The sequence below is a fragment of the Eulemur rufifrons genome, chromosome 15 (genome assembly GCF_041146395.1).
Source record: "Eulemur rufifrons isolate Redbay chromosome 15, OSU_ERuf_1, whole genome shotgun sequence".
Classification (NCBI taxonomy): domain Eukaryota; kingdom Metazoa; phylum Chordata; class Mammalia; order Primates; family Lemuridae; genus Eulemur; species Eulemur rufifrons.
The window spans coordinates 23,258,458-23,270,698 of record NC_090997.1 but is presented as its reverse complement, the minus strand read 5'-3'; the positions used below and the strand labels follow the sequence as shown (position 1 = coordinate 23,270,698).

Sequence of the window (12,241 nt, the reverse complement as noted above, 5' to 3'; positions counted from 1 at the left end):
ACAGAGTTTGGTTTTTTTTTTCTGTTTTTATTTTTATAATTTTATTATTTTTAAACTTTAAACTTTTGGAGTACAGTTTTTTAGAGTACAGTTAGATAAGCATTCATAGTTTTTACTCTTTTTTCCTAAGTGGATAGCCAGTTGCTACAACAATATTTATGGAATATCACTTTTTTCTCCATTTATTTGAAAAACCATCTTTATCATTAAATTTCCATTTTCATTTGGGTTTGGCATTTTTGGCTTTCTATTCTGTTCCATTGATCTGTCTACATCTTCTCCACTGCCAAATTGTTTTAATTATTGTCACTTCATAATATGACTTAATATTGGCAGGGCTAGACCTTCCTCATTATTCTTTATAATCAAAATTTTCCTGGCTATTCTTGAAAAATAAGCATTTTTCCAGATAAAGCTCAGTATCTTTCCTTCAATTTCTTAGAAATTCGTATTTATATTTCAATTAGGATTCCTTTGAATTTATGGATTAACTTTAGAAGCCTTGACGTCTCTCTAATACTGAGTTTTCCTATTCAACATTATGGTTTATCTTTTTTTTTTTACTTCAATCTTGAATTTTTTTTGTATTGGTCCTGAACATTACTTAAGTTTATTATGCCTAGGAATTTTTATCTCTTTTGTTCCTATTACAAATGGAGTCTTTTCCTTAATATATTTTATGTTGGTTATTGTTTATATACATAAAGCTACTTAAAGCTACTAAAAGCTATTTATTTGTATATATTATTTTTAAAAACACCAACTAATTGATTTCTCTTTTTAATTCTTTTAGGTGCATTAGGTATATTGCCACATCATATGTATACTCTTAAGGATAATTTTTCTTCTTGTTTTTATCCCCTTATTTCTATATTTTTGTCTAAATTTGTTGACTAGTCCAGAAAAACATTAAAAATAGTACTGATACTGGGTAACTTTGTTTTCATTTTAAGTCTCTAACAGGCACTCTTTTAGTCCCATTTGGTGGCTTTTGGTAGTATAACTCTCAACAGTATACAGTGTTTATATTTTATATAGTATAAATGTTTGCAGTTTTGTATCTTTGACATTTGATTCCAGCCAATAACAGCATCCACAATCCTCTCTTAGTCACATCTCCCTCTCTACACTTGATAAGAGGTGACTTACATTTATCAAGCATCCACTGCACCCTTTGTTTCTTTTTCACCCTGCTGTCCCACTTGAAAAGATTTATTGGACCCACCAAAATTGATTCAGAAACTTTAAGAATGATGTTTATAGCCATGTCCTTGATTTCATCCTTCCCAGAGGCTGAGTTTTAATTGGACTTATTTATTTTTTATTTTAGATATTTTTATTTCTTTAAATTTATTATTAACCAGGAGTGACTGAAATAAAAAATATAATTGAGTCCCATCATCATCATGGAAATGGCTTTAAGAGAAAACTGGTCAGATGAATATTACTGCTTCCCATTTCCAACCAGTAAATAGTTGCCATTGATAGACTGGCAGCCATGAGTCTGTCAAGAATGTTCAATTTATGTTATATGATACAAAATGCCTATTCACAGGGGGAAACTAGAAAATAACTTATGTGTACTTCTTGGTTTCATACAAGACAACACAAAAGCACCACCCATGCTGGACTTTTATTTTTTAAAGGCATTCTCCAGTTTCATTATTTACCTGTTAGAGATAAAAAAAAAAAAAAAAAAAAAAGAAAGGTTGTATCTTGCAATCCCAGTATTTTTAGGCATAGTCTGTTCCTTGCAACCTGGCCAAATCTTTTCTAAGCTCATATTTTTATGGTATTTTGTCAAATACAGCCAATACCAATCAATTTATAATACCAACATTCTGTTCCCTCAGTTCTTTAGCTCTGATTATACGTTCATTTGATGTATTATTTACCTTTGCAAGTTGCAGCATTCCCCAACAGTTTTGCTCACAGTTTCTTTCTTTGTATGTTTTCTGAGTTGACATCATACCTATATTTTTGGATAGATGCCTCGCTCTGTTGCCCATGTTAGAGTGTAGTAGTGTCATCATAGTTCACTGCAACCTCAATGCCTGGGCTTAAGCAATCCTCCTGCCTTAGCCTCCTGAGTAGCTGGGACTACAGGTACACACTACCGCACTGGCTAATTTTCATTTTTTATTTATTTTTTTGCAGAGACAGGGTCTTTCTATGATGTCCAGGCTGGTCTCAAACTCCTGGCCTTAAGTGATCCTCCTGCCTAAGCCTCTCAAAGTGCTAGGATTACAAGAATGAGCCACTGCACCCAGCCTCATATCTTTTCGTTATACTTAAAAATTTTGCTTGTACACATGAGGGTAGTTTCGTCCAGACCTTGTATTTTTTATGTGAATGAATGCTCCTAGTTTTCTCCCCACTTCTGAGATTTGTTTGTCATCTCCAGTAAACTGAAGTTTGGAGATTATGTCTTCTATAACCTGTAGCCAGAGAATGGAAGTCTTAGCTGGGACTTTGTCCAGCCTTAATAGGAGATGCTGGCTCACCCCTTTCTACTGTAGTTTTATTAAGTACTCATTGTCCCCCTAATTTCCATATTATCATGAGTATATCTTAGGCTAGACTGGCGTTCAACTAGTTATCTCAATTCAATGTTTTCTAGAGTCAACCCAGGCTATTCTCTTAACTTCAATCCCCTTTCTATCTCAAAAAGTAGCTTTGGTTCTTCTATTAGGAGTCCACAGATAGGGGAAAGAACATCTAGTTTTTTTGTTGTGTCTCGTGGTCTCCCCCTAAAATTTATTCTTTTTTCTTTTGTCCCTTATTTGGGTAAATTGTTGAATTTTAGGAATAATTAGTTCTAGGATGTTGTAGGCTTTTAGTGGATCTCCTCTCTCTCTCTCATGCACAACAGATTGTTTTTAATCTTTAGTGGGAAATTAAAGTAGTCAAGAGGGAGCTATAACTTTTGAGAAGGACATTCATTATAAGCTGTAAAAATACTATTCCTGTTTAGACTGGAAACATAGTTATTTGTTGTATTTGTTAGGATGATGGCTAAGCTCCATAACAAATAGAACCCCAAATGCCGCAGCATAAATGAGAAAGAATTTTATTTTTCTCATGTAATTTGTTACGTATGAACTCATTCAGGGACTCATGTTTTTCTTTTTGCTCTAGAGTCCCTCAGAATATTGTTCTCTTTTACATAGTCAGTGCTACATCACTAGTTATTATCTTATCTGCATTCTAGTCTGATGGGAAGGAGAAAAGAGAAGTCACAGCAATATATTTCTTTTTGGTAATGTGGAATTTATATATCTTAGTTCCACACACATTCTGCTGTCAAGAACTTAGTCACATGAACATGCCTACCTGCAAAGGAGACTGGGAAATATAGTTCTCTAGTTGGGCAGCTGGGAGCCCAGCTTAAACTCCTTTTTGCGGTGGCAAGAAGTGAATAGATTTTGGTTATAACTATCAGTCTCCCATACCTTTTATACCGTATGGACTTATAGATCAATTAAAAGAACCAAATATAATACAGACATATCTAAAATTTTGTCACTTTTGTTTCTGATTTGCCATCATCGTTATGGGAGAAGATTAGGGAATTCCTGGACTTTGTGGTTGGTTTTCTCTCTCTGAAAATGTATCTTATAATGGCTGCTATTCTCTCACTAATGAAAAATAAAGGGGTATTTGTATTTGTGGAATAGGTCAGTGTTAAAAGTTATATGTTTTAAGTGAAAAAATCTGGTAGTGTATTGGTCTAGTTAGATAAGTATATTCCCAGATTTTCCTGCAGTCAGCATGAGTAGATCAGTAATGAAGTTGATTCAACATAGTAGAGAGCAGGTCATGAATGTTAGGACCCCTGCACAAGAGGTCACAGTAACCCTGTCTGGGAGGTTTAAAAGCCTCTCACTGGAAAGTATCCATAGGAACGCTTGGAGATGACACATTTATGAATGCTTTCTCCATTTGTATCTTCCTTCTCTTTGTTCTATTGTCTCCTGCCAGTAGACTATTGTGAAACCATGTCCCTAGTGGCCAAGATGCCTTGGATGTTACTGCTGAAGCATCAATAAGTCACTAGGGCTTCTTGATGAAAATGAAGGGTTGAACACAAACATTTGCCTTCCTTCTCTCTCTCTTAAATTCCCATTAAAACAATGGTACAATGACAAGAATAATAATAAAACCTAACATGACACAAATCATTAAAGAGGAGATAATAGTTCTAAATTTTTGGAAGCTGAATCCTAAAATTAGAAGTGATGTGATTTATCTGAGAGAGGCCTCCTTTAGAGATATATGCGTACACACTCATATCTATGCATGCACACATAGGCACAGGTATGCCAAAGGTTCAGGGAATGGTAATATCAAGTATTTCTGAAGTAGAGGTGAAAGTAGAGCTAAAAATAGAAGCCTGGTTCAATGTCTATTTAAGGTTTAAAAATAGTTAAATCCCACCATCCCTTCCTCAGTTCTGTGTAGCCAAGTGAATCTCCCTTCTACCTTGGAAGAAACATAAATGCTTACTTTCTGGAGAAGACAAAACTTAGGGTCTCTAGACTGGGGAGAAAAGGGAGAGTCATACTAACATTGAAACAATGGAATTTAGAGGATGTTTACCCATCCTGAGACCTCCTGCTCCTCTTTCCCTACCTGGCCTACAGAATGCTTTCAGCCAATCCTGTATGCTACAGGCTTATAAGATCCTTCTATGGGGAATCCACTGACATCTAGAGCTATCCAGTGAAATGGCCCAAGCAGACCATACTACAGTGAAGCTCAGAGTCAGTGAACTCTCTCATCAATTTCCGTATGAGCTGACAATAAAGAATCACCAAGTATCTCAGGAAAGTTAACAATCAATGAACAAAAAATCTTGGAAGAAACTTATACAAGGCATGGAGAGGAAGACTTGAAAAATTCTGTCGTGAATGCCTTCAGAGAGGCAGAACCCCTGATAGACCCTGCTTTAGCTGCACTCCTCAATGTTGAGTGAAGAGTCTTCAGGCTCAACCTTGAGGCACACTTGTGGCCCATGAGACCTTTGTAGACCACATTCCAGATCCCAGGTTCTGGAAATCCCTGCACAATCTACCCCAATCCTGTTTCCCAGGTTCGCAGTTCTCTTTCCTACCTTGGTCCTCCTAAAGGCCTTCCAACACAATTGTGTGTCTACCCCTATGCATAGGGGTAGCTGAGAGGGGGCTGTTTATGTGAAGTGTGGATGGAGCTTAGAAGTATGGTGAAGGATGTCCACATGAATGGGCATGAGGTCCCTATAGGTGAAAAGAGCTACAGAATGCCTAGCGTAATGCATGATTGTAGGCCACGCCAGTGCATAACATTATGATACTTCAAGACACTGAAAATGAAAAATTTACAAACTTTTTGAGAGGAAGACAACCACCACCTCTACTCCCTGACCCCTGGCCGAAAAAAAAAAAAAAATAGGCTACATACAAATGATCAGGCATCAGAAAGGCATCAAACACCTCACTAGTGACATTGAAATCAAGAACTGAATGGAGTAGAGCCTTCAAAAGTCTGGTGGAAAAAAAAATCTAAATTATACTTCTATATATGAATTATCAACTATGTAATTGTATAGAATAAAGACATTTTCAGAGACATATCCATTTAAAGTCTCAGAAAGTTATCTCCCATGAATTCCTTCTCAGGAAGCCATTGGATGATATATTCTCCTGAACAAGGAAATAAATACAGATAGAAAGAACAACAAACCCATCCTGAAACAAAGGAGACAACTCCAGCAGGGAATTATTAAAGAATATGAAATTTTCAATGCATATGACTACAATGAGAAGTGATTTTGACAATTGGAGAGATTTCGGAGTTTCATATGGCAATATATTTATAGGAAACTAAGCAATTTAAAAATGCAATATTTGATTCCAGGAAAAACAAACATTTGGGTGGGAAAGGGCAAGTAATCAGAGTATATTTTGGCTTAGCTGTGAATCTTAATATAATAAACCCTGACTACTGATTTAACCAAAGTTGTAATAGGTGGTTAAGGGCAGTTGTGCCTCTTAGAAGTGGAGGTGGGGAGGGGTATTGGGTGGTATGAGAAGTTAATCCTCTTCATTTTCCATGAGAAGTCAGTTGATAATGCTGAAAGTTGAAAATGTAGCTGCATGTAACCATGTGGTTTGGTGATTTGAACTCAAAGAGATATGGAACTTCAGAATAAAAGTTACCTTTGGAGGGTTCTCTAAGTCTTGAATAACTATACCACTTTTTAAAACATGTGGATAACTTTCATAAAAATTACATCAGTCATAGGTAACTGGTTTCATCTGCCTCTCTCTTGACCAGACAAGCTAAGAGTATAATTACTTGTTTGCATGCAGTACCTTAATTTGCTGAGATAAAAGTGAACCAGGCCAGGCGCGGTGGCTCACACCTGTAATCCTAGCACTCTGGGAGGCCGAGGTGGGTGGATCGCTCAAGGTCAGGAGTTTGAGACCAGCCTGAGCAAGAGTGAGACCCCGTCTCTACTAAAAATAGAAAGAAATTATCTGGCCAACTAAAATATATATAGAAAAAATTAGCCGGGCATGGTGGCACATGCTTGTAGTCCCAGCTACTCGGGAGGCTGAGGCGGTAGGATTGCTTAAGCCCAGGAGTTTGAGGTTGCTGTGAGCTAGGCTGATGCCACGGCACTCACTCTAGCCCGGGCAACAAAGCGAGACTCTGTCTCAAAAAAAAAAAAAAAAAAAATCAATAAAAGTGAACCAGACCCCAATCTTGGCATGATAGCCATTGGTTCTCTCTCTCTTTTTTTTTTTTTTTTTTTTTTTGAGACAGAGTCTCGCTCTGTTGCCTGGGCTAGAGTGCCATGGTGTCAAGCTCACAGCAACCTCAAACTCCTGGGCTCAAGCAATCCTACTGCCTCAACCTCCCAAGTAGCTGGGACTACAGGCATGCACCACCATGCCCAGCTAACTTTTTTCTATATATATAATTTTAGCTGTCCAGATCATTTCTTTCTATTTTAGTAGAGATGGGGTCTCGCTCTTGCTCAGGCAGGTCTCGCTCTTGCTCAGGCGGGTCTCGAACTCCTGACCTTGAGCAATCCTCCCGCCTCGGCCTCCCAGAGTGCTGGGATTACAGGTGTGAGCCACTGCGCCTGGCCCATTGGTTCTCTCTTAACTTTGTCTTCACAATTATATTTTGAACCTAAGGCAACAGCATCCAACATTTCCCACAGAACTAAGTATGACATCTATATTTACTAAATATCAAGCTGTTCAGATTATTCTTAATCTTTCCTCTTTTGGAGATAACTTAGGCCTTTCATCTTCATAGACACATATAACCAGATACCTACTGTGAACAGTTTGTAAGATCAGCAATTAAAAAAAACTCCCCACAGAGTCCTAGAGTGTGTTGAAACTTTCAGTTTAGGGTCTTTCCTTACTGAGCTGGATGGGACTTCAGAGGATGATTCTGTCTCCAGAGCACATTGGCACTAAATCATTTCAATTAATTTATGTGTCTTGCCCTTGTAAAAGCCTGAGTCATTTTCAGAATAGGTGGTGGCTCACTAAGGGTGGAGTCAGGATTGCTGGTGAGATTCCACTAGCTCCAAAAATACTTTTCTTCTTTAATCATAAATAAAACCCTGATAAATGGGAATTAATCTTTCATAGAGATAGGGTTTAATACAGATATGAATTTAACTGTTTGCAGATTTATTTTTAAATTGATTTTGACAAGGGTAAAGTTGAAGAATATATTATAATATTGTTCAGGCTGAAACATTTTTTCTTCAATTAATTTCAATTTTATTTTCAGGGTGATCGTGGACTTCCTGGTTTTCCTGGGCTTCATGGGATACCAGGATCGAAGGTCGAAGAAATTTGTTCTTTTTAAATTCAGCCAGGCCACATTTTAATTCAAATTGAAAGTACTTTTTTATTGCAAATATGTTATAAATAAATGCTCATGTATACTTAAAGATAAACATATTAAAGTAAATAATTGGGCTAAGATTAGTATCATAGTTTACGTAAAACAGAAAAAAAATTCCCTTTAAAGTTTCCAGTTATAAATGTGTAATCTTACAGTATTTAAAAGTTGATGAATAGGTTCTACTATTTACAAGTTCTATTAACTGTAAGCCCTAAACTATAAACCCTATTATGGTACTGTCTTTATTTTTTTTCTTATTTTTCTTTACAAAGTCTAGAAAAGAGGACTTTTGTAAATAAATTTTAAATTATTTCTATTTTACTTTGCTGTTGGCATATTAAACTCTGTTGTTTATGATCTGTGTTTTTTTTCTTTATAAGGGAAATACTTATATTTCTCTAAAATTCAATATTTATATTTTGTCATTTAGGGTGAAATGGGCTCCAAAGGAGATAAAGGATCACCTGGATTTTATGGCAAAAAGGGAAGTATAGATCATACAACAAAGAATTCATAATGAACTGTTAATATAAAGAAAATAAAAAACTTAAATTGTAATTCCAGCCCAACATTACAGCAATTAGCTTTCTTCACCCTTTCAGAGGATTAATTTAGAACAATGGGGAAAAAAAAAGAAAAATAACTGGTGACTCTATGGGTGGTATTCGATAAGACTACATTTTATTATTGATCATTTTGAACTTTTAAAAGATTTATAGTGAAAGATTCCTTGGGAAGCAATAGCTGTTTAAAACCATGGCTACTGAGAATCCATGTATGGGCCTTCCTATTTTATCATCCTGAAGGAAGATTATATTCTCTATATATTTAAAATACTCATTGCTTTTTAATTTTGTCAACATATTGTTTCTGTGCCTGGATGCTTGTCATAATAATGCTTCCTTTGTCAACATGTTTAGTGTCCACTGGGCTGGTAAAATAACACTTTGCAGAGCCAACATGAGTTGTGGCTTCATGAATTCTTTCACTACATAATGAGGTTAACATATTAGCTTTTCTATTTAAGTTGGAACTTGAAAACATTATTGCGAAGATTGTTTTTTAAATGTTCATTTTTAATACAGGGTGCAAAAGGTGAAAAGGGGAATGCCGGCTTCCCTGGCCTCCCTGGACGCGCTGTGAGTTTGATAGAATAAACATTCTTGAGTATTTTACTTTAAACAAAAAGCATCTTATAGTATCTTTCTTTAAAAAGAAAAATTAATGCCAAATGTATTAAAACACAGGCATTTATTTTTTTCAGGGAGAACCAGGAAGACATGGAAAGGATGGATTAATGGGTAGTCCTGGTTTCAAGGTATTTACAAAACAATCACAAAACAAAGTTTTTTTTTTGTACAGAAATGGACGTTAGAAAAAATGTACAAGTATTAGAATTTTTTACAAATGGCATTGGGATAAAATTAATTAGCTAAAATTTTTAGTGTAATTTTAAAATAACACTAAATTTATTTGTATTTGGTGTGAACTCTTGTCTGTTAGAAGTGAAATCACAGGATGTTACAAAGTTGAACTTCTTTCATAAGCCCTTCATATTGGTTTGTTTGGTGGGTTAGAGACAGAGCTTCTTAGCTCTGTCTCCCAAGGGATTAAAGTTTCAGGTGGAAAAAAACTATCCCCTTAACACTGACAACTTCTTTATCAGTTGTGTGGAATGAGTATGAGAGAATTAAAGTTAGAGGGAACTGTAAAGTGCCAATCATTCACCATCCCTGAAAAAACTCAAAGGCACATGCCTTTATGATGGTGGGTTGGCACCATCATATTCTTACAGTTCGGACTTAGCTGATTTGAATACCTAAGGAGAAGATTTGTGTAATCCACCAGAGCTGAAGAGGCCACTTGGTTAAGCACTGGATTTAGGGATATGTCTCCTAATAGTCAATACTCTGAAGACCAAACTTGATCAAAAATCCAGTCCAAATTTTCTTGGTCCTTAGTTGTTTTCCCTTCCTTTGGAAAAATTGTCCATTTCTTTGCTTCATGTACTATGAAAGTTCTCCAAATATCCATGATTCTTCAAAAGACAATGCTTCCTAAGACAGTAGTAAGCTGAATATAAAAAAGAGTTTACAGCTTTATTGATATATAATTGATATACCATAAAATTCACCCATTTAATATATACAATTCAGCAATTTTTGGTATATTTACAGTGTTATGAAACCATCACTACAGTCAATTTTTTGAACATTTTCATCACCCAAAAAGAAAACCCCATAGTCATTTAGTGGCTACTCCCCATTTCCCTCCAAGCCACTGCCCCTCACCTTCAACCCTAGAAAACCATTACTTTCTGTCTGTATGGATTTGCCTCTTTGGGACATTTCATATAAATGGAACCATACTACATGTGTTCTTTGTTGCTGACTTCTTTCACTTGCCATAATGGGTTCGAGGTTCATCCATGCTCTGGCCTGTATCAGTACTTCATTCCTTGGTAATGCTGATAATATTTTATTGTATGGATATATCACTATGAGGTCAGTTAACTCTTGATATTTGCTTTTCTGATAGTCTCATGACACCCTTCATATTTAACCTTGGTTATGTCTTCTAATTTTTAACTAGTATGGATCTCCTAAAAGTAATTATGTTTATTCTGCTTTGTTTATAAATTTTTTACTGAAATCTTTTGTAAATTTTAAAAAGGGTATGTACTTTTTTGTTTATATAGACTTTATTTTTTTTAAATAGTTGTAGGTTCACAGCAAAATTGACATGAAATTTTTCTACAAGAGATCACAGATTCTGTATTATTAAATATTGTATCAATATTAAAGTTCTGAAACCTTCTGATTGCTTTCTTACTGCAATCACGATAAACATTTTGGTAAAAATATGAGATAGGTGATGTTTTGTGCTTTCTTTTACATTCCATTAGGAGGCATGTAATAACTGTCCTATTATTGCTGTTGCTAAATTTCGACACTTGGTTAAGATAGCGGCAACTGCTATGTATGTCTAGGCATATGTTATATATTTAATGTTTTCATAGTATATAGATTTATTTAGGTTCTCTTTAAATGTCTCTCAAAAAAGTTTAATAATTTCCTTCATAAATGTGTAGCACATCTTGTGTTAGTTTTTCCCAAGTATTAATATTGTTGATCCTATTATAAATGCTATTTTTATAGCTATATGGGTATAATTTACATATAATAAAATTTATACATTATAAGCACAATTTGATGAATTTTGATAAAGGTATACCTTTGTGCAACTACCACCAAATTCAAGCTTTAGAATTTTTTTAATACCAGAGATTTCTATTGTTCTCCTTGGCAGTTAATTCCCATCCTCATTCCTGGCAGGAGGCATCTATTCCTTTGTAATCTCAGCACTTTCTGAGGCCAAGGCAAGAGGGTTACTTGAAACCAGGAGTTTGAGACTAGCCTGGGCAAAAAATTGAGAGCCAATCTCTACAAAAAAAAAAAGAAAAGAAAAAAGAAAAAAAAAGAAAGAAAAAATTAGCCAGGCACAGACCTGTAGTCTGAGCTACTCAGGAGGCTGAGATAGGAGGATAGCTTGAGCCCAGTAGTGCTTTCTGTCACTATAGTTTTACCACTCTAAAAATTTCAATTAAATGAAATATATAGTATTTAGTGATATGGATATTAATTCATCAGTTGATGAACATTTGGCTTGTTTGCTATATTTGATATTTATGAATAATGTTGCTATGAATATTCTTATACACATCTTGGTATAGACCTGTTTTCATTTCTCTTTGGTTGATACCTAGTAGAATTGCAAGGTTGTATGGTGAGTGTATATTTAAATTTTTAAGAAACTGTCAAACTCTTCTTCCAAAGTGGTTGCATGATTCTCTATTTCTATTAGCAAAGTCAGAGAATTCCAGTTTTGCAGCATCCGGTCAATAATTGGTATCACCACCCTTTATATATTTTAGCTGTTTTAGTTGGTACCACAATAATGGTATTTCATTGTGGTTTTAATTTGCATTCCCTGATGACTGACCATGTTGACATCTTTTTTATGGGCTTGTTGACCATTTGTGTATCTTCTTTTGTGAAGTATCTATTCAAAACATTTGTCCATTAAAAAATAAATTAGGTTTTTTTCCTCTTCTTAATGAATTTAATAATTTGTTATATATTCTTGATATAAGTCCTTTATCAGATACATGTTTACAAATATTTTCTCCCAATCTTTGGATTGTTCTTTCATTTTCTTAATGGTATCTTTTAATAAGCAAAAATTTTTAAGCTGGATCAAGTCCAATTTCTTAAATTTTTATTATAGTTCTTGCCTTTTCTGTACTACTTAAGAATATTTACCTAAC

The 12,241-nt window shown here is 35.0% G+C and overlaps 1 protein-coding gene across 2 annotated transcripts in view; it reads left to right on the top strand.

The window, feature by feature from the left end:
* The window catches only part of COL21A1 (collagen type XXI alpha 1 chain), a 126,171-nt gene that overhangs the window by 54,665 nt on the left and 59,265 nt on the right, over window positions 1-12,241 (top strand). For both annotated transcript variants that reach the window (XM_069488266.1, XM_069488267.1), the window contains 4 exons: window positions 7,798-7,851; window positions 8,345-8,396; window positions 8,998-9,053; window positions 9,179-9,232. In XM_069488266.1, coding sequence (XP_069344367.1) covers window positions 7,798-7,851; window positions 8,345-8,396; window positions 8,998-9,053; window positions 9,179-9,232 — 216 coding nt within the window. The remainder of the gene's footprint in view (window positions 1-7,797; window positions 7,852-8,344; window positions 8,397-8,997; window positions 9,054-9,178; window positions 9,233-12,241) is intronic.